The 23,949-nt window shown below is 37.4% G+C and overlaps 1 protein-coding gene across 7 annotated transcripts in view; it reads right to left on the bottom strand.

Annotated features, from left to right (window-relative positions):
- Positions 1-23,949, bottom strand: part of LOC149252752 (C18orf8) — a 354,515-nt gene that overhangs the window by 242,492 nt on the left and 88,074 nt on the right. For all 7 annotated transcript variants that reach the window (XM_089459794.1, XM_089459792.1, XM_089459791.1 and 4 more), the window contains 3 exons: positions 20,201-20,302; positions 19,735-20,105; positions 19,358-19,617 (listed from right to left, as the gene is read on the bottom strand). In XM_089459794.1, the coding sequence (XP_089315920.1) occupies positions 19,358-19,617; positions 19,735-19,908 (434 nt within the window). In that variant the 5' untranslated portion in view covers positions 19,909-20,105; positions 20,201-20,302. The remainder of the gene's footprint in view (positions 1-19,357; positions 19,618-19,734; positions 20,106-20,200; positions 20,303-23,949) is intronic.

The raw sequence follows: 23,949 nt of genomic DNA, 5'->3' as shown, positions 1-23,949 counted from the left end.
TTCAACATTATGTCCATCAGGGTCCTTATTGTTCCTCCTTCCATCACGCTCATCATTTTCAAGGAGTCATCAACAAGCACGAGTGTTGATTTCCTTTTCCATCCTTCTCATCTTGTTGCTTTTATCATGCACCTGCAATTATCAACCAAGCAAAATCTACAAAGACAAGAGCATGATGTCAATTCTGTCAATCTAGGGATTCCATGGATTCTCAGAAGGTATACTTCTAGGGTTCTAGATATGAACCCTATATTTCTTGTTCTAACCCTTATAAGGGTTTTAGTGGAAACATCAACCCTAGGGATTCGATTTCAATTCCTAGGTTTTACTAAATTCAACCCTTGCTAGGCTTTTACAATATACCCTTGATTGACCTTTCAAAATTTAGATCTGCAAAACCATAAATATTATTTCTAGTGTTAGGGTTTCCGTAGAGGGAACAAACAATTAGGGTTAGGGTTTTTGTTCCTAGGGTTAACTCATAGCTAGGGTTTAGAAACCCTAAATACCAAAAGTCTTTAAGACTCCACAAACCTACAAACCCTAGATTCTAAAATATGCAACATATTAATTGCAAAACCCTAAAGACTTTACAGACCCTTTATCATCATCGTAATCTTGACTCACATAAAATAAATTGTACATACCTCTTTCTTTGCAAGGATCCGATCCTTCTTCAAGTGTCACCACTTTCTTCAACAAGTGTTTATTTTCAACACACGTCCCTCAACTTTTCCTATGTTGAGCTCCTTTAATTTTACCTATCTTCTACAGCACAGACCTTGGGTTCTCAACTTTCTTGCCTTAGTTACAGCTTCAATGTCATTTCAAGATCATATCTAGATCAAGATTACTGCCCAAGCATTGTAGTCATACTGCTTCACATGTTAGTCCAAGGTGATTGTCATATCATAATCATTGCCACCTGTCAGTCATCATACTACTTAAAAATTAGCCAACTTTCCATCCATTGACCATCATTGTCAACCATACAATATTGTTATCGTTATATGAAAGTCATCTGGTCACGTCATTCATTGTTCTATACCTAGTGACCATATAGGTCACTGCTAAAAGTATTTTATTACACAGAAAAGGAGAGTGATGCCTCATAACAATGCTTCAGACCATCGAACAAGACTATGTAATGAAGTTTTCTTCATTAATTCATTATTATCAAGATTGTAGTTGTATCGTAGTAGTATTTGATGCTAATGTTGCCATTGTTTGATACGATCCCATAACGACAATTCAAACTTCAAGCTTTGCGAGTCAAAGCCTATTTCACAGATGGGTCAGCTTTTACAGTTACTATTCACCGATTATATGAATATTAATATTACTATCAAGACATCGTTGTCAAGATCTCATGGATAAAGTTGATTGTCCATATAAACACAAGCCCATATGATCCAAGATTCACAGATGTTCGAGCTATGTGGCTATAGCAATCCACCGTCAAAGATAATAACATTGAGTACCCCTAAGGATTTTTGAGATGACACATTCATCACTACAGAACCACTGAGCCACATAGTGTATAGATTCAAACGATTGTTGGTGTTATGCGAACCCCAGGACTTTACAGGACTTTATGTGAGCTACAGGAGAATGCCATAAAGACATTGCCACAGTGATACAATTGAACCATACAAGTGATGCCATATTGTCTATTTATGCAAGCCACTACACTCTAGTAATCGAACTATTAGCAAATCTCATATGCAGGCTATAGCTTGAGTTCTACAATAAATGTATGCTAGAGGAGAATGTATATCTTTATTGTCACTGTCATATAGAGATAATAAGCACTACAAAGATTGAGTCACATCAGGAGTCAACGGTTCGTAATCTCTTGTAATTTGGTGAGTCACAATGAAGTCAATACACGTAACCTATGCAAAATTATAAGAGTTGCACAGTGAATACAAGAGCCACAGAGAAATACAAGAGTCGCACTGTGAATTACTAGAGTCGCGGAGAAATATAAGAGTTCCACAGCAAATTACTAGAGCAAGCTTTTAATCATAAGAGTGATTCATTAAACCTGAGCGACTATGACAACGATAGATAACTTCCATGCCATACGAACCACTGAGGCATTACAAGAATATTCACAGAAGTTTGTCTAATAAAAGACATAGAGATAGATCCTTCAAGAGTGTAACAGACTTCAATCCAAAAGTCAATAGAATGTGATCTTCAGACCTCCTTGTATAAACCTTAAGCTCTGATACCATGCTAAAAATTAGAAGGTTTTTCATCTTATGATTAGTTACCATTTCAATAGTAATTGCTTGTGAATATAGTTGGCTTCTTATTAATTTCATTTTGATTCTTTCATCAAACAATTACCAAAATACAAACATGAAGATCACAAAAGAACAATGGACACAAGATATAGGCTCCAAGCTAGGGTAAAACCCCTCCAAGGGGAAAACCCATAAAATTCTCTTCTTATAGAATCAGATCAAATGAGATATCCAAGACCCATAACCTCAGAAACTTCCACCTCTAGATGCCAATTCAAACCCTCCTTTCTAGCAGATTCATCAGCAAGAGATCAACAACAAGAGATGTTCCAAGACAGATCTTCCACAAACACTAGCTTTAAGAAAAACCTCTCTTTCAAACTTCATCCTCCACTCCTCTTCTACATTTTCTGCGATATTTCAAAATTCAAACCACAAATCATCAAGTGTGTGTGTCCAAATGAGCTCCATCTTCCCTCTATTTATACAATTCAGAGGGGGTGCGAACAGACACGTCCATTAGGGTAGAGCCGACTTGGCACCTTTAGGGGTTTCTAACCCAAAATTACATATTTAAAAATTCTTTTTCTTTTTCTTTTACAATATGTTCAAATAGGACTTTGACTCAAAAACCTAGAAGCATGAAGAACATGCATGTCTAGAAAATAATAATATTTTTTCTTTTTCTTTTCTTTTCTTTTTTTTACATCAAATTCATAACGTTACACATTGTGAAGACTAAAACTAGTTACATTCTCCAACACCTCTGAATCTGATCCACAACCACGTCCTTCTGGAAGACCTAGATCTTCAAAGACACCATGCTCCTAGAAGCCTCCCACTTTAGAGCATCCTGCATGGCCATCCAAACCATGAATTTCCTTGTTCCTAGAAATCTCCAGCTCCATTTCCTTGCATGGACATTACTTCCTTGCATGTGCCATGACTTTTCCTTGCATGGCCATGACTTCCTTGCATGTGCCATGACTTTTCTTGCATGATTAGGACTTTCCTTGCATGGTCCATGACTTCTTTGCATGTACCACGACTTTTCCTTGCATGGTTTGTTGTTAAAAAAATGTACCAGGGAGGTGTTTCCTAGCACTTTAGCATTTTTGCCTAGGAAAACACTTTATAACACCTTTTTAGCTATTGACTTTATGAGTTAAATCAAAGTCATGTTATAAAGTCACTTTATGAGGTACTATGTACTATGTATTTTTTAATTTTAAAGTCACTTTAAGTTTTTAAGATCACTTTATGTGGAGAAAAACTACAAGGTACAAAAACAACATTAAAGTGACTAGGGAGTTCATTAATGAGGGGGACCACATGAATAAGGGGGCCAAGTGAGGGAAAGATCTCCCCCATTGATCTATGTAAGAGCCCTAAATTCGAAACTTAAGAGGGTTTAACAATAATTTGTTCATAAAATACCAGAATATGTAATTTAAATACAGAATTTAAACGATTTATCTAATGAATACCCACCTGCCTGCTCTGCTGCAATTCTTGTTCTGGTTGTGTTACCAAAACGGCCAAAACCTCCCTGTCGAACTGGATACAACCTAGATACTCAGTCTCAGAATGCTTTCCAATCGAAACAATCTGATTCCCCGTGCCCAAAAACTCCAGTACAATCAAGACTCCTTCCTGTTTGTATCTCTGTGTTAAAATTGTTCTCCCTCCTCCCCTCAATACTGTGCTCCCAAGCAGCAAAAAGATCCCCTTTCAGTCCTCCTCCCTGCTCCTTCTATTTCTTAGAACCACCGCTTATTCATCTTTCATTGCCTTGGCTGTGTACCCCCTGTGTTATTACGTGGCTCTTTACTTGAGTTAAAGAGGTAGTCATGTTTTATATTGACACTCATCACTTACGTAGTGCTTTTGTTATTAATATTTATTTAATATTTTATTATATTATACCTTTTAATGTTTAACCTTTAGTATAAAGTTACTTCTTTTATAACAATATAACTCCTTTTAAAACTTTAGTAATTTAAATTTAGAACCTTTGGATAATGTTCTATGGTTACTTATTATGATAACGACACATACTAAAATACATATTCCAGTATATTAATTTCTTTGTGAGTTAGATATTTATTTAATATCTTCAACAATTACATCATTTATCCTGTGCTTAAAATGTCTTTATAATTTAATATGACTACTAGTGCAGTGTAGGCGACGCATGCATGTGTAGCTATCATATGCATGCATCGTCTGCATGCTAATAATTCACATTTCGTTTATACTGGTAGATGGGTCATTACATACACTCCTCCTTCAGAAAACTTCGTCCCGAAGTTAGGTTTTTATATAATATATTAGTAATTATTTAATGATTAATATAATTTATGTTTAATGTGAGGACACTATAAAAATTATGTTTTGAACATTTATAGGTTTTCAACTTTAATAGTTATACCCTGTCTCAGTTGGGTTCCCAAGCTATTCCAAAATCATCCTATCCTTCCTAATCTCTTCCGCTCCCATCCTATCCGTCCTCTACTGGAATATGTCATGGTGTCAGTTACACTGATCTAACCATTCATAAACCTCAAGGGTGATAGCGTCAACTATATCGACCTAATTTCCCAGTAGGCATCCAACAGTCATCATCACATGTCTAGGGGAGCGTGATTCGCACAGTCCTCCCATGACTCTAGGTTTTGGAGGATAAACGGTGGGCAATACCTCCACCCCTCCTAGTGGGACTAGGGTCAACACCCTATCATGAAATCTCATTGAGCCTTAATTGTACTGAAGTTTTTGTCATCACGTGGTCATTTTGGTAACAATGCTATCTGCAACGTAAACACTTGTCCATATATTATAACATATGCATCAATATATATAAAATAAACAGTTTCTGTATAGCTCATACATGTTGTTATCTACAGTATAACATACTTGGTCATGTCCTGCTCATGTTATTGGCTTTCATATTCAAATTGTAATCATTCTTTTATTTCTATCTCATTAATCATATCAATATGCATAAATGAAACAAAATTATAGATATCTTAATTCATATCATAATTCATGATTTAGATTTTATAGCAAGGTTAATCAAATATTGAACTTCATCTTGGTATCCATAATTCAGTAAGGTTAATTTAAATAATATATTTCATCTTGGTATCCATGTACCAGTAGAATTAAGCAGATAACATATATCATATTTCAGTAACATAAAAATTTACTTTTATATGTGACCTTCCAAAATGGTTTTGAGTATCTGATTTAAAGTAAAGTAAATATATACAAAATATGGCTTAAAGTTCTTCAAAATTGACACAAGTTGGGGTATTTTTGACATATGATTTTTGTATCTTCCCAAGTAGTCGATCCAGGGCTATACTTGTCCCACTGGACCTTAATTTGGTCTACCAGATGATTCCTGAGTTGTCGAACCCTACGTTCCAGTATACGTAATGGTTCGACCGAAATGATTCCCTCGTCCGATACCTGCAGTTCCTTCCATTGAAGGTTATGAGATTTGTCAGCTATGTAATGCCTTAATACAGATACATGAAATACATTATGAACTTTATGCAAGTGAGGTGGCAGTGCAAAGACGATAGGCTACAAGTCCAACTATTTCCATGACTTTAAATGGTCCGATAAACCGAGGTGACAACTTTGTCCCTTTTCCGAATCGGATAGTGCTTTTATTTGGGTTGATGCGGACGAAAACATGATCCCCTATTTCATATTTCCTATCAGTTTTGTGAGCATCAGCATGACTCTTTTGTCTATCATGTGCTTCTTTTAACCATTATCTAATTTGTTTTACCTGTTCCTCCATCTCTTGGATTAATTCTGGTCCTACTATCACCCGATCTTCTAACATGTTCCAACTTAACGATGTTCTACAAGGTCTTCCATATAAAGTTTCAAATGGAGGCATTCTTAAAGAACTATGGTAACTGTTATTGTATGCAAATTCGACTAAGGATAAGTATTTTTCCCAGTGTGATCGTTGATCCATAACGTACATCCTCAACATATCTTCTAGTACTTGATTTACCCTTTCTGTTTGCCCATCAATCTCAAGATAATAAGTTGGACTTAAATTTAGCTGAGTTCCTAAGGTTGATTGAGTACAAGTCCAGAATCTTGAAGTGAATCACGAGTCTCTATCTGATATGATCTTCTTAGGTATTCAATGAAATCTGATAATTTCATTTATGAATACTCGAGCTGCGTCAGCAATTTCGTAAGTATCTCTTACGGAATGAAATGGGCGTTTTTCGTTAATTTATCCACTACCACCAAAATAGCATTGTGTCTTTGTGAAGTAAGAGGTAGCCCAGTGATAAAATCCATAGAAATGATCTCCCATTTGGTCATAGGAATGTCATGAGGTTGCAGGAGACCTGCTGGGTGACAATGATCAGCTTTCACTTGCTGACATTCAAGACATTTTGCAACGAATTGAACGATATCACATTTCATGCCTGTCCAGAAGAAGAGTTTCTTGGTATCAATATACATTTTCTTTACCCCGGGATGTGCACAATACACTGCTCTGTGGGCTTCCTTAAGGATGGTGTCTCGAAGATCCCCATTATCAAGAATATACATCCTTCCATGAAATCGCAAGATTCCATCATCTTCTAGTTCATACCCCTCAAACTTAGGTTCTTTTGACTTTTTACTATCAAGACTAGATCTTACCTTTAAATACCAGCTATCTCTTATGAGATGTTCTAGTACTCGTTGCCTTAAGTCTACTTTGATAGGTATGAGGGAAAATATTCGAGGTCTTCTGCTTAAAGCATCTGCCACTATGTTCTCTTTTCCTTTAATGTAAGATATTCCAAAGTCATACTCACTTAGAAATTCACTCCATCGTCTTTGTCTAGCATTCAAGTCTCTTTGAGTAAACAAATATTGTAGACTTTGATGGTCGCTTTTAAGCATAAAGCTTCGCCCTACTAGATAGTGTCTCCATATCTTTAAAGCTAGTACTACAGCGGCTAACTCTAAATCGTGAGTGGCGTAGAGTTCTGTTAAAATTGGCAACTAGGGCCAAACTCCATGTGGATCACCTTATTTATGGCTTCTGATATTTTTCCTAGATTCCTCTCATTGAGAGGTGTAGGATTGATCTAAAGATCATCCGATTCCGATAAGTATTTATGGAGATATGAATTTATTTTGATTATGGACAAATTGTCAAGGTCGGCCAACAAACTTATGTAGGCTTAGAAGCCCAACAGTCACATCTATTCATCCTCAACGTTTGCATATAAATACAAGGAGCATTCTCCTCATTTGGACAATTCAATTTCACTCATCTTCTCTCTCTCTCTCCTACGCATAAAAGGAGCCTCTCTCTCTCACACGTGTCGCTGAAAGGAAGACGTCCTAGGGCAAGGAAGACGCAAAAAGGACGCTAGGGTAGTAGGGCATCTCTTTGACCAGTGTTGACCAAGCGTTGACCTTCCAGAAGTGCAGATTGGGTGTGGTTGCCTCTCCTAGGCAAGCCGCAACTTTTGGCACAAAAACCGAGGTGATCTGACCTCTGGTTTGACCGATGTTGACTGCCCTAGTTTAGGGCTGCAGTTGACTTCAGAAATCTGCAAATTGACCATACTTTTGGGGTTGTTCAAGGGTTGTTTCTTCAAGTTGTTCGAGGACAAGTTGACCGGAAATTGACCAAGAATTTTAGAGGTCAATTTCAGCTAGTTTGACCAAGTTTGACTTCGCTGATCTAGGGTTTGTTGTTGCTGATATAAAAATACAGAATTCAGATTTTGTACTATTTTCCTCTGCTGAACTATTGAAGATAAAAGAAGATTTGATCAAAGGGTTTCCCCGCATTGGGTTTTGTCCCTGGCTAGCCACCACATCTTGTGTCTCTTGTCTCGGCGTGTTTTCTGTTGATCATTTAATGTTCTATCTGCACTTTACTTAATGTATATGTGATTGCTAATCTGTGGCTAATAAAACACTGAATAAAGCCCTCTATGGGCTAAAGCAAGCACCCCGAGCATGGTATGAGAGGATAGATAGCTACTTGATGAAGATGGGATTCACTAGGAGTGAAGCCGACCCTAGCCTTTACTTTAAGGTTATAGATGACAAGCCTCTCATACTGGTGCTATATGTTGACGACCTCTTTCTAACAGGTGCAGACCCTCTCATTCACGAATGTAAGAGAGCGCTGGCTTCTAAGTTCGAGATGAAAGACCTAGGACTAGGGGATATTTTTCTATCTCAAGGAAAATATGTGGTGAAGATATTGGAGAGATTCAGCATGGTGGACTGCAAGCCCGTAACTACCCTGATAGAGCTTGACTTCAAGAAGTTAAGTGATAGTGTTGCTGGACCTGTTTTACGAAATGCTACCAAGTATCGTCAACTCGTTGGAGCATTAATGTTCTTGGTGAACTCCCGTCCGGATATATGCTTTGCAGTCAACACATTGAGTCAACATATGGTTGAGCCTCACCACTCATATTGGATTGGTGCCAAGAATCTGTTGAGATATCTTCGTGGCACAATCACTCATGGGTTGAGATACACTGCCTGAGATGTGAGACTACTTGGGTATATTGATGTTGATTGGGCAGGCAGTGTGGTGGACCGAAAGAGCACTTCCGGGTGTTGTTTCTCTTTGGGATCTGCCTCGATATCCTGGATGAGCAGGAAGCAGAAGTCGATGGCTTTGAGCACCGCCGAGGTTGCGAAAGCTCTTCACTGAGTTGTTTGGATTTACATTGGATACCACCGTGATTCTCTGTGACAACCAGAGCGAGATCAGTTTATCAGAGAATCCCGTATTTCATGATCGCTCCAAGCATATCGATATCAGGTACCACTATATTCGAGATATGGTGCAGTGACAAGCAATAAGGCTCCAACATATCGGTACAGATGAACAGGTCGCCGACATTTTGACAAAGCCCCTAGGAAAGGTTAAATTGTTGACTTTCCGAGAACGACTTGGTGTCGTTCAGAGACCCTCTTATGAGGGTCGAGTATGATGTATTGAGCTCTGGGAGCTCCAAGGGGGCACGGGTTACTTCTTGGAGTGACATGTGACCACAGGGCGACTCACCATCCCCTAGTGGCGCACTATGTACAAGGTAAAGGTTCAACCTTCCCCTGTGACACCCCGTGGCAACTGTGGAACAGGATGAATAGTTCTCCTATGGGCTAGGATGATTCGTTCTCTGTGGCGACTGTGGAACAGGATGATTAGTTCTCCTATGGGCCAGGATGATTCGTTCTTCATGGCAACTGTGGAACAGGATGATTAGTTCTCCGTGGCATCCACTGAACAGGATGATTCGTTCTCCTGTCAAGGCATCCTACCCATGCAGTCTGGGACTCATGGGAAGTACCTCTCATCTGATCAATGAGCAGGGAAATGAGGATAGGGACCATAGTAGTACTATCGATGGACACATCGCTGTATCTACTGTACTCCCTATGCTAGGATGACCTCCACTGATCTGGGATCAATGATACTAATATGAGATTAGTGAGAGTGGTTCACACTCTGAGACTGACTTTGGGTCAGTGAAGGATGGTATGATACATCCTCGATCATTTCTTCTTCTTCATAGTTCGAGCAGAGCAGAGTGGGGTCAAGTTGTACAGGACAGTGCATTTGATGGATGGATAGCAGCGACAGTCTGACGAATTGCTGATGAAGTTCTCCCTAGTTGAGAGAGAGTGTTAAAATTGGCAACTAGGGCCAAACTCCATGTGAATCACCTTATTTATGGCTTCTGATATTTTTCCTAGATTCCTCTCATTGAGAGGTGTAGGATTGATCTAAAAATCATCCGATTCCGATAAGTATTTATGGAGATATGAATTTATTTTGATTATGGACAAATTGTCAAGGTCGGCCAGCAAACTTATGTAGGCTCAGAAGCCCAACAGTCACATCTATTCATCCTCAACGTTTGCATATAAATACAAGGAGCATTCTCCTCATTTGGACAATTCAATTTCACTCATCTTCTCTCTCTCTCTCCTACGCATAAAAGGAGCCTCTCTCTCTCTCACACGTGTGGCTGAAAGGAAGAAGTCCTAGGGCAAGAAAGACACAGAAAGAAGGGCACTAGGGCAGTAGGTCATCTCTTTGACCAGCGTTGACCTTCCAAAAGTGTGGATTGGGTGTGGTTGCCTCTCCTAGGCAAGGCGCAATTTTTGGCACAAAAACCGAGGTGATCTGACCTCTGGTTTGACCGGTGTTGACTGCCCTAGTTTAGGGCTGCAGTTGACTTTAGAAATCTGCAAATTGACTATACTTTTGGGGTTGTTCAAGGGTTGTTTCTTCACATTGTTCGAGGACAAGTTGACCGGAAGTTGACCAAGCATTTTAGAGGTCAATTTCAACTAGTTTGACCAAGTTTGACTTTGCTGATCTAGGGTTTGTTGTTGTTGATATAAAATTACAGAATTCAGATAATTGTACTATTTCTCTCTGTTGAACTATTGAAGATAAAAGAAGATTTGATCAAAGAGTTTCCCCGCATTAGGGTTTGTCCCTGGCTAGCCGCCACATCTTGTGTCTCTTGTCTTGGCTTGTTTTCTGTTGATCATTTAATGTTCTATCTGCACTTTACTTAATGTATATGTGATTGCTAATCTGTGGCTAATAAGAAAAAAAATAAGTAAACTGCTCTAAGCATCGAACATACCATAATTTAACAAGTTCTTCATGAGGCTTTAACTTTCTTGAGGCATATGCTATTACTCCTCTATCCTGCATTAATACTGCACCTAATCCTTGCTTGGATGCATCAGTACATACAATAAAATCTTTGTCCATATCAGGGACTCGTAAGATTGGTGCACTGGTCAGCAGTCTTTTAAGTTCAGAGAATGCTTTATTACATTCCTCAGTCCATTCATACCTAACACCTTTACGTTGGAGGGTTGTAATTGGCTTTGCAATTTTGGAGAATCCTTCCACAAATCTTCGGTAGTAACCAGCTAAACCCATAAAGCTTCGCACTTCATGTGCATTTTTTGGTATTGGCCATTCCATGATTGCCTTTACCTTCTCAAGATCTACTGAGATTCCTTCACCAGATATGATATGACCCAAGTAATGAATCTTTTTCTAAAAGAAAGAACACTTGGATAACTTTCCATATAACTAGTGTTTTCTGAGGCAAGATAATATTATCCGTAAATGGTCTTCATGCTCTTTCTCATTCTTGGAGTAGATGAGAATATCATCTAAGAAAACTTGTACAAATTGATCAAGATATTTGCAGAAAACGTTGTTCATAAGGTTCATGAATATTGTTGGTGCATTAGTCAACCCAAATGGTACCACAGTGAATTCATAATGCCCAAAGTGTGTTCGGAATGCAGTCTTAGATCAATTTTAGCTGATGATACCCTAATAGTAGATCAATTTTTGAAAAGACAGCAACTCCTTTCATTTGGTCGAAGAGGTCATCAATTCGAGGCATTGGATACTGATTCTTTACTGTAGCTCGATTCAAGTCTCGGTAGTCTATGCATAACCGTAAGGAACCATCTTTCTTCTTGACAAAAATTACAGGAGCACCCCAAGGTGAAATATTGGGCCAAATGTGTCCTATATCCAATAGTTCCTTCAATTGAATTTGCAATTCTTGAAGTTCTGGTGTTGTCATTCTGTAAGGTGTTTTAGAGATTGGTTTTGTACCAGGTTTCAATTCTATTGTGAGATCTAGCTCTCTTTTGGGGGGTAATCCTAGTAGTTCCTTTGGAAATACATCCGGAAATTCGGCTAACACCAGATATTGTTTTAAGGATGGTCATTTTTCCTTGCTTACTTCTTGAACTACATATGCTTGACAACCTTTCCTTAAGCAAAGCTTCATTTGCATTGTTGATATGAAGCGTAAAGATACTTTTCTCTTGATACCTTCGTTTTGGATCGTCTCTCCTTCATCATTTATACAGAGAATTCTTTTCCCATAATAGTCTACCCAAGCTTGATGAGCTTCTAACCAATCCATACCTATGACAAGGTCATAAGTTCCTAGGGCTGTGACATAAACTTTTAATTTAGTCGAACAAACCCCTAGATCAATTTTGCATTCCTCCACACTTAAGTCTACGGATTGGAGTTCTCCTGAGGCCATTTCTACCTGTCTGAAATCATTTTGCTTGCGAGCTGCCAACCCACATTTATTTAATGCATATGATGAAATGAAACTATCTGTGGCACTAATATCAAATAAAATTTTGAGTTTTATACCAATAATAATATCTGAGGATTCCACTATAGTGGATTGATGTGTTGCCTGATTGTTGTCGACTACTGCATGGATTCTATGATTGCCTTGGGTATTTGGTGCTGGTTCTTTTCCTGCTCTATGCAATATACTTGACGAAGCTTCTAGACAATCACGTTGAAAATGCGGTCCTCCACATCCCCAACAATTAACCTGGGTCGGTCCTCTTGAATCATATTGTGAATTTCTAGATAAAGAGCTTCGTCCTCTTATGCCACTTCCTCTTGCATTTCTTCCTCTATTAGCAGTTCCACGAGATTTCCATGGACTTGTGTTTGATGATTCAGCGGCTATAGTATTAACTGCCATGGGAGCTCTTGCTCCTACTCCTCTTGGGGTAAATCTATTACCATAAGGAGGTGGTCTTGAGCTACTTCCCCTGAAGAAGTTTTGGGGAGTCTTTCTTGGAAACCCTGGTTGTAGAGATTCTGTTGGCCTGGCATCCCTTTTTATTCCTAGATGCTCTTCTGCATAACGGCCACATTCTACTGCCTCGGCTACTGATGATGGCTTCCACATCCTAACCATGGCCCTGATGCGAGGGTTTAACCCATATACGAAGCGCTCAACTTGACGTTCATCAGAATCTAAGTAATGAATGTATTTCACAAGCTCCATAAACCTTATTTCATATTCTTCCATTGTTTTATTACCTTGGATTAACGTATGAAAGGCCTTGGCTTGTTGTTCTTGAAAATATGGAGGTAAATACTTAGCGCGGAATCTTTCCTCGAACAATTCCCAAGGGACATTATCCGTTGTGAGGTGTAGTTGTTTTTCCAGATTTCCCCACCAAATCAAGGCGCTTTCCTTTAATTGAAATACGACAATTTTTGTTTTTGAAGTAGAAGAGTACTCTCTTAGTGCAAAACATTTGTTCATTCCTTCTAACCATGCCTCAACACGTTCTCCAGCTCGTCCTCCTGAAAATTCTGGGAGTTTAATTTTCTGCAGCTCCCTAGAAATATCTTCCTTTGATTGTCTATACTCAGAACTTTTGGGTTCCGCTGGATTTGTTTCTTCGGGTTGAGGTTGCTCTTCTTTGGTTTTAGCCATTGTCGACCCTTTTAATGTTTCCAATATGGCTTCCAATGAGCACATTATAACGGTCAACTCCGGTGCTGGAGCGATTGGTGTTGATGATGGTCTCGATGGTGGCAGTGATGGTGGTAGCGATGGAGATGGTAATGACAACGGTGGTGGTGTTAATGACAGTGTTGCTGCCCGATAACGTCGTCGTCGCTGATATGTCCTATACCATCGTAGTGTTTCCAGTGTACATAATAAAATTGTAAAAATTTGAGGTACACTTTCAGATTTAACATATAATTTTGCAATTTCAAGTTTACAAACGGGAATAGTTTTTTTGCTATTTTTACCTACTAGGCGGGTCTTATTGGTACCGAGGTCAAGCAGGGTGGTCTCGTGACCTCCTTGTCCTAATGCAAGGTATTCTATCCTAATGCGTAATAATACTTATTCTAATGCATAGGTCTTTATAAACCATAGTTAGTTTTTTTTTTAAACCTAATTATTCCAAAGTAGACACTTCAATATATATAATAAATTAAATTTCTTTCAACTAACATTTATTAATCAATTCAAAATTATGCTATGTTATAATGATCATAATAATAATCTAATTTGAATATAATGCTCCTACATTTACATAACATAATTATTGTGAATGACTATTTAAAAAGCTACTATTTAATTAATATAATCTACTCATCCCACTTTAAATTAAATTTTCAAAAGTTGGTGTTTCGTAGGTGGCCATTAAAATTTTGATTTCAATGGACGCATGACTACTTCAATAGAGAATATCATGTATAATTAAAGGTTCTTGTTGACTATTACAAGTCGGTTATACCAATAAATTTCATATATATTTAATATTTTAAACCATATAAAGTTTAACTTATAATAAAGTTTTTTTTTTAATCTAAATATTAATATGAAATTTTGATGACGGAAAAATTGTTTACGTCATTGCCAAAATATAATCTATTTTGGGCCATCTATTTTTTTTTATAAATTTTGAGTTGCACAAGTAAATTAATTTAAAACAATAAAGTAAAACCTATAGTAAAACCTATCTTGAATTCATATATCCCAAAATAAATTATTAATTGAAATGGAAAATAAGTTTCGTATAACTTAAAACTGACTGATTGATTTTTATTAGTGTCGAAAGGACAACTAACGGATTAATGAATCCACGTGTGTACAACACTTCTTATTTTCACTTCACCTTTAATTATATCTACTCTCCATTTGACTACACCGCTATCACTATGAGAATATAAAAATAAGTGGGACCATTCACCCAGCCATTGCGTTTTCGTGAGAGAAAGGTAGGACATTATATAACTGGGCATTGTGGCATCTAATATATGTGTTCATATAGCATGGATTTAAATTTAACTGGCAGACATGACTGATACCTTGTTGTCGACGTCACGAGCCATACATAATAACTTATACCCAGATTATATTAATCGCAATCCTTTCGTTTTATTTATATATGTATTAATTTACTTTGCAAATTGTCTATCGACTCCTACAGGTTTATGCTATTGTTGTTGCAGGGCCGGATTCCTATCCCGTGCAAAAGATATAAAACGCATTTCAATGGCAGCTTTCGACCATACAGTCTTCAGAATCCGTGCAGAATCGAGGCCAATTCCAAATCTTCTTCTGAATCCCAACTAGGTTGAGCAGGAACATCATGCCTTTGTAATTCAGAAGAGTGGCTCGGTTCGCCATCAAATTGTTTTGCAATACCGATTCCTAGACCAATGCCACCCTCTCTTTCAAACTATTTGAGAAGGCATGCTCTAGGCGAGTCTGGATCACTATCTTAACTTAAAGCAAATGGACTGTGATCAACGCCTAAGCTACTGAGAAATTCACCAGCAACAGAATCAGGCATGTCATCTAAACTGCATGCCTCTGGCAAATTATCATCATTTTTGGCATACTCAAGTTCAGGAGTTCTTTCACAACCTATGGCCTAAAAATGAGAATTCAAGGTCGTCGTTTCCCTTACCAAAGAAACATCTATCCATTCGTTCGTCGGCTCTTCTATTTCCTTTCCCCCAACTTCTCTAAATACTGTAACATCTTCCTCTCTTTCACCAAGCCTACAAACTTCCTCAACTTCACCAAGCCTACGCTCCGTAACCAAATGAGTTAAGAAATCCATGTAATTTTATTTCAGGTGAAAATTATGAAGTCATCACATAATTGAATTTCATAAATTAAAAATGGAAATAACCGGGACTGTTTAATCTGAAAACGAGATTTAATGGGCCTGTAAGGTCTCACAGGGTTCAAAACTAGCTATGATACCAGATGTAAGAGCCCTAAATTCGAAACTTAAGAGGGTTTAACAATAATTTGTTCATAAAATACCAGAATATGTAATTTAAATACAAAATTTAAACAATTTATCTAATGAATACCAACATGTCTGCTCTGCTGCAATTATGTCTGCTCTGCTGCAAATCTTGTTCCAACTGTGTTACCAAAACCTCCCTGCTGAACTGGGTACAACCTAGGTACTCAGTCTCAGAATGCTTTCCAATCGAAGCAATCTGATTCCCTGTGCCCAAAAACTCCAGTACAATCAAGACTCCTTCTTGTCTGTATCTCTGTGTCAAAATTGTTCTCCTTCCTCCCCTCAATATTGTGCTCCCAAGCAGCAAAAAGATCCCCTTTCAGCTCCTTCTATTTCTTAGAACCACCGCTTATTCATCTTTCATTGCCTTGGCTGTGTGCCCACTGTCTTATTATGTGGCTCCTTACCGTGAATTAAAGAGGTAGTCATGTTTTATATTGACACCCATCACTTACATAGTGCTTTTGTTATTAATATTTATTTAATATTTTATTATATTATATCTTTTAATGTTTAGCCTTTAGTATAAAGTTACTTATTTTATAACAATATAACTCCTTTTAAAACTTTAATAATTTAAATTTAGAACCTTTGGATAATGTTCTATGGTTACTTATTATAATAACGACACATACTAAAATACATATTCCAGAGTATTATTTTTTTTGTGAGTTAGATATTTATTTAATATCTTCAACAATTACATCATTTATCATGTGCTTAAAATGTCTTTATAATTTAATATGGCTACTAGTGTAGTGTAGGCGACACATGCATGTGTAGCTATCATATGCATGCATTGTCTGCATGCTAATAATTTACATTTCATTTATATAGGTAGATGGGTCATTACAATCTAGAGGGTCTAATTTCAGCCCTTGATCAAAAGAGTTATGGTTCTCCTATCTTAATGAAGCTAAAAAGGGAGAAAAGGGTTGAAGCTCAATTCATTCCATATGTGCATTTGTGGAGAGGAAAAGAGGGGCTAAGTGAAAGAGAGGAAGGCAATGAGGGAAAAATTTTGAAAGAGGATATTCACCAACAGCAAAAGAAAACTGGCACGAATTCCAAGGTTGAGCAGGCAAGGATTGTTGAGAGAAAACCCGGGAAAAGAAGCCACCTTCAGCGCAAATTTCGAGGGGCTGAGTGCACAAGTTCCGAGGGGTTCTGATAGCTTCAGGAAAGTATGACAGGCCCGCATTCTAAGGCTAAGAAATCAAGTCAGAAGCACAGAAAATGAGGCTACTACAACACAGCAAACAAGGTTGTGTGCAGGTTGTCAGGCATGCAGTTCAAGGCTGAGAAGAGCTAACTACATGCTCAAAAATTGAGAGCAATAAATGTTGGCCTGTGGCCCGACTTTTTAGAGAAGAATTTTGGGCAAGTGGCACATTGTTCAAGGAGCAGATTGTTGAACTAGTGGCTCGATTTTCACAAACCACCACATCTCCCAAGGCATTTACAAGGAATTTGCGAAGTTGTAGCTCCTTAAGGTACCTAAACTTTAAATTTTATTTCATAAATTCCAATTTCTATGACTCTAAATTCAAATATGTAAATTGGATTCTCAAATGTCATGATTCGTGAACCATAATAGTTATTCAATCAATTATGATTTTTAATTTATTGAACCATTGGAATTTGGCACTCGCAGGTTGTCAAGACTCATTTTGTTTCTCACATCATAGTCTTAACAAGGCTTATGCAGGTGAAAGAAACATTACAATCAATGGTATGCAGTTCTCTTTGGAATCAATAGAGGCAATCCCAATCTGAAAAAGCACGAGCAGTGAAAAGGTTGGTTGTTGATGATGAATGGTGGGATAGGGTGGAGTACCTCTTGGCATTTACTAAGCCAATTTGCTCTGCATGTTTTACACAGATATGTCTAATTTGGGAGAGGTGTATGAGGGCATTGACTCCATGATAGAGAAGCTAAGGGTGGTTATAAATGCCAAGGAGAAGGACCCAGATAAAGCCTTTTACAGAGAAGTATATATTGACCAAAAGGTGGAATAAGATGTCCACTCCATTGCACCTTTTGGCCTATGCAGCGAATCCAAAATATTATTCTGCAGAGTTGCTAAGTGATCCAAAAATAACCGCACCAAAAAAAGACACAGAAGTCTCACAAGGATTTACAAAAGCTTTTAAAAAAACTTTTTGTAGATCATGAAAATGGGATTTGGATTCATTCAGAGTTTGTTCAATTTGTGGGATCAGAGGGTTTGGGTGTTGATATTGATTCTAAGCGGGACAAGACCAAATTAAGTCCAATTGATTGATGGAACTACTATGGTGGGGAACTTCCACATTCAAAAATTGGCCATCAGGATCTTGTCACAGGTTGTTAGTTCTTCTTTACCATAAAGGAATTGGAGTACATATGGCTTCATCCATTCATCCATTCGGTAAAGTGAAACAGATTGCACTCCAAGAATGTTGAGGAACTAATGCATGTTCATTCGAACCTTCGCCTTTTGTCACACAAGAGTGACGAATACAAATTTGGGCCCACCAAACTATGGGATGTGGAACTAGAGTTGCCTGAATTGGATATGACGTTGAATGCCATGTCTCATATGACTTTGTTTGATGAGGCACCCATAGTTGGATCTTCAAGTGGACATGGCAACAATGCTCCCACTCCTGGAGAGGATGTGCATCTTAATGACATGGATGAAGACATATTTGATGATATGTAAATGTAATTTATGATGATGTTTTAAAATTTTGAACAATGAACATTGAATACCATAATATGCCATATGATAGTAGACTGTCAGTCATAGTTCATTTTGTACTTTGTACTATGTAGTGTGCATTATTAATTTTGGTGATGATGTTGTCATGTTGATGATTGAAATTTGAAACAAAAACTTGATGATATGTTGAATCATGAATGTTACAATAATCATTAATGATGATGACAATGTTTATGTTGAATTGATGATGATGATTTGTTTATGTTGAATTCATGATAACGATTATGTATTTTTAGATATAGAATCTAAATTCTAAAAGATGAAAGGTAATACAAAATTTTTATTTTGTTATGTGTGTGTGTGTGTGTTGTTTCCTTCTTGTATCGTATCCAGATTTTTTGAAAATTTGCAGAAACCCAGTATCCGTATCCGTTTCAATGCAAATTAGGTTTCCTATTGTTGTGCTTTAGATGTTTAAAAAATTGAAAAACTTATTATATTTGTATGTTTTTAAGTTTCCCAATATTACATTTATTCACATTAACAATAAATGTAACACTGTTCTAAATCCAATTGCCCTAAAGATACCTCTCATGAAAATTAAAAATAAAAAAGCCTTTTCAATACCATAAAATAGCTCAAAGTAATGAACATTGCCATGAAATTGAATTCTCTCCAAGACCATTCATCTTCATTCTAAGGTTGGGCCTAGTTCTTATGGATGCATACCTCGTCTTTACAAGTACTATATCACATGTTGGGCAGTCCGTCCAAAAGAAGCCCAGTATACACTCAGTTTCAACCTTGCACCGTAGATTGAATACTTTGGATGTTTCTCGATTGATAAATTCAACTTCTTGTTGAGATCGCTGTACACCTATAATTTTTCCATCCAAAGAATATCTAATAGATAAAACAGGTCCTTCATTTATTGTAACAACATTTGGAATACCCTCAGATGTAAACTGATTTGCTTGCCATGGAAATATCTGCATAAAAGTGGTAGTTTGATCACAATTCACCTAAAGTTATAAGAGAAGTTGAGTAAACTCTTACATAAAGAATCAATATAACCTTCTACAACCATGAGGAAGGAAGAAACACACCTGATTTGATGTTGAAGCAAGCAGTAACTTATTACCATCATCATAGTGCAAACCCAAAACACCAGGAACGTTACATCTCAATGGTGGATTTTGAACATAAACATGAGATAAAGCACCAGACCCAGCTAAAGCTGGTCTGGACCGAGAGCTTGACCCACTTTGTGGTCGAAACATGTCTTGAGCTGGTTTCTTCGAAATAACAGTAAAACCGACTCCTATAGCTCTTGAGTTAATAATGAAGTTTAGTCTTGGATAGCATACTCTAGATTAGAATTGAGAGCCACTTAATCATGATAAAAAGAGAGATTGCCTCCACATTCTTGAATTCTAGATCTTTGGAATCAAAATGCTAATTAACGCTTGCTCTTTAACTGCAGACAGATCACAATAAGATAATTTAGAATATCAACATATAAGAACAGACTCTAGAAAAAGTTATGAGAAAAGAGACAGACTAAAAGCATACCACATTCTGCATACAAGTCTTCAATGCCAGGAACTCCTCTAGACACATATCACGCTCAACTTGTGGAACTCTTTTTGCCACACAGCATCCATATTCCTTAAACTGCAAACACATTAGAGACATGAACTTCAACCTTTGAGAAGTTAAACACCCGTAGGATGAGGAAGCAAACACCATTTCTATAGAGATGACAAAAGAAATGACAGCAGACATAATGCTTGTAGTTTCAATCTAAGATTCTAAATCAATTGCTTTGCATATTCTCTACAGGTTTTTCTTTTACTTTCCTTCCACCCTTTCTTTCTCTTTACTCCATCAAAAAAGCACGAAACAAAAAGAGGGGCATAGAGAATATAACTTTGCACACTGTGTAATGTCATAATGGATATATTCCATCCAAGCCAGATGATCACCAATCAGAGAAGCCTACAAAAATGACTGTAGAGGAAATATGCCCACTAAAGTAGATTTCTCTGCTCCCTAATCAGCACCCTATGTTAGGTACTTGTCAGCTAAGTTGCACAAAATATCCAAACGTACTGGATTTCTGCATTTGAACCTTGTAAACAAAATATTGAAGATATTCTTTAAAAGTTGATAAGAAAGCATACATTCACTAAAGTATGTAGATTTGGTTAATTGATGTGTGACAGATACTTGTCCAATTTAGAGGGCTTACCTGTCTAAACAGCCCCCAACTGATGTCATAAAATACAGTTCAGAATAATATATAATATGCAAAAGTACTGGATTCATCAACGTCGGGTGGCAAACCAATTTCTGGAGAGAACCAGAAATATGGAATTGCCTATCCAAACCAGAATCTCCAAGATCCTGCAGCTTTTGCTTCTGGAACCATTTTCAGCTGTCAGATCTGTTTCTGCCAGCATGAGAACCGTTTCCTAGAGCAGAAAATGGTTCCTGAAGCTTGTAGCAGAACCTATTCTAGTCCAAACGCAGAGCAGTTTTTGTATTCAACCAAGAAATGCCTGCAAGAGTTTCAGCAAAATATCTCAATAGAGATTATTTCTAGAAATTGGAAGGATATCAACACATTATCCTTCAGTTTAGAGGAAACGAAGAGGCACATCTACATTATTCAACAAATAAGAAAACCATCTCACTAACACTCAAACGGGCCTTACATAAAGGTTATCTTCATAGAAAGGCTTGCGCCTACAAAGACAGACTGCAGTTTTGTCAAAATTGCAAGTCAGCTGCATCCTTGAAAATTCTACATTGAAGTTATCCAATTCACCTCAGATCAAGTCTACACTATGACTTTTAAATGAGGGAATTTAGTTTTGTCCAATGATACATTCTCATTTAAGTTAACAGGATAAGCTAGACAGCCCTCACAATCCCTGCCCTGCCTACAGTCAGAGCTAGTCACTACTAATTTTTTCCTCCCAGCTCTTGAGCCACCATTATTTGCAGAGTCAATGCACAAGCAGGCATAGGCACACAAGGACAAGCATAAAAGATCAATGCCCAAGCAGAGTTACTCATCCTTGAATCTATAGGTAACTACATCACATGAGTACGTAATTGTATATAGTTTTTGTGCTTGTGATTATATAGTTATTGTAATAACATTACACAGTATAGTTTATATTTTTCCCCCGAGGAAAGAAATCGGCCCTCCTCTCAACCCGAGGGCTAGAGTGAGGCTGCTGGTATCAGGCCAGCCCACAGATATACTCACTTAAGAGTTTCAAGGCTCGAAGCCAATATAACAATATTCATAGGCACGAAGCCATAACAATATTATTTATTAAGGCATTATTGCTCACCATGTCACTAGCGGGGATTTGAAACTGGGTGAGGAAGATAACAGCCATTTTGTCCAACCACCCAAGATAACCCCAATTGACATAGTATAGTTTATATATTATAAACAATTTGGTTATAAACTATAATTTATATGTTAAAATAGTTCCTCTAACTGCATCAAAATTTATATATTATAATTCCTCTAAATGCATCAAAATTTACGTATATTCAAGGTTATACGGTAGGGAGTCGGGACTATTATTTAATAATCTGTTTCAAGAATTCTTTTATAGTTAATCTTAGAAATTTATACATCAGGATTAAAGAAAAGTGATTGAACAACATTAATGTAGATAGGCAGCATCAAGATTTTCCTTAATTTATATAAAAAGGTATATATATATAATCATACCCTCAATTCCTAAATTCAAGAAAATTGTCACACCCAAAGCTACACATGATAATTCAAGGGATTTTGATATGCTCCCAAGAATCATGTAACCTTAACAATATCTCTTCCTTCCATCCTATGTTGAAAAGTGTAACTCGGTTTGGTCTTCATAATGACATGTAATTGTGATTTTTGTATTTAAGAAAAACAAAATTATTATTATGCTTTCTTCATGGGTTTCATTAGCAAGGGATTTTAGTTTTAGATGGCTCCCATTGTGAGCCTTTAGGATTTGTCAAAAAGAGTCAATGTCATGTGTGAAGAACCCCTCTTTTGCATGTTAGAAATGTATTTAAGTCTATAGGATTGTCTAATAGCCCTCCAAGACAAGCACATGTTACTCCTCTACAAGTCGGCTTCAAGATGAAGTAAGAAACTCATGTCAGCTCACCTTATATGGAGACACACCTATTCGAACTCTCATGTCGGCTTATATTCATAGGCAGTCTACTATAAATAGGCACCTCAGCCTATTCCACAGAGACAGAAGTTCGGACATCTCTCTGAAATTTCGGGTGGACAGTTACAGTGACAAGTTTGGATAGATTACTGAGGCAAGTTCGGTGAAGGAACTCAATAAGGGTACAAGATTGGAGAGATAAATTCGGTGCTATCTCACAGTCAAGGAGTTCGGGTTTACCTCTGAGATTTGGATAAACATTACAGTGGCAAGTAAAGAGTCAAGTTCGGATAGATTGCAGTGACAAGTATTTCGGTATAGGAACTCAGATTGCAATGACAAGTATTTTGGTGACATTGCAGTGATATGTCTCAGTTCCACCACAGTTCGTTGATATCACAATCTGGTGACTATCTCAGTATGGGAGATGATCTTAGTCTATCCACAGTTTGTTTTAGAGCTATCATTGTAACTTTGTTTCAGTGCCTCCATAGTGAGAAAAGCTCAGTACTACCACAGTATGAAGGAATCGATAAGGACTCAATGTCATCACAGATATAAGATCTTTGTGACATGTCAATGACGAGGTATCGGTGTAACTATGTCTCGGTGCTAAGAAGCAGAAGACAGTCAAGAGAACTAGTGTCTTGGTCTTGGAGTGGCTAATAGGTCAAGGGTCTTGGTCTTGGTATTCATCAATTGGAATCTCTATAAGAAGAATTTGTGTGGTTTTCCTATCAAAGAGTGAGAGGTTTTGACCCTAGCTGATAGCCTACATTTTGTGTCTCTTGTCTTTTTATGTTCATGCATTGGTAGTTGTTTGATGAGGAAGAACACTAACAACTTAATCAACAAGAAGATCTTAATCTAATGAAGTAAAAGGCACTCACAAGCAGTTACTAATTAAGAGAAATCACCTAATCCTTGATACCCTAGATTTCTCAACATCCTAACCCTCCTCTTTGCCTTGCTCAACCCCTTCTCAAAGGAGATAATGTTACTCCCTAGCATGTGTAATTTACCTAATTACTATAATTTACACTTAATAATTAATATGCAAACTTGTGTCCATTACGGTAGTCATACCTCCTATATCCTATATATGAGATTGTTTTTCATTGCGGA

The sequence above is a fragment of the Pinus tabuliformis genome, chromosome 7, assembly GCF_031772625.1.
Source record: "Pinus tabuliformis cultivar Carrire ecotype Pingquan chromosome 7, CPIR1, whole genome shotgun sequence".
Taxonomy (NCBI): domain Eukaryota; kingdom Viridiplantae; phylum Streptophyta; class Pinopsida; order Pinales; family Pinaceae; genus Pinus; species Pinus tabuliformis.
The sequence above is the reverse complement of the archived record's forward strand: the minus strand, read 5'-3'. Positions and strand labels throughout refer to the sequence as shown.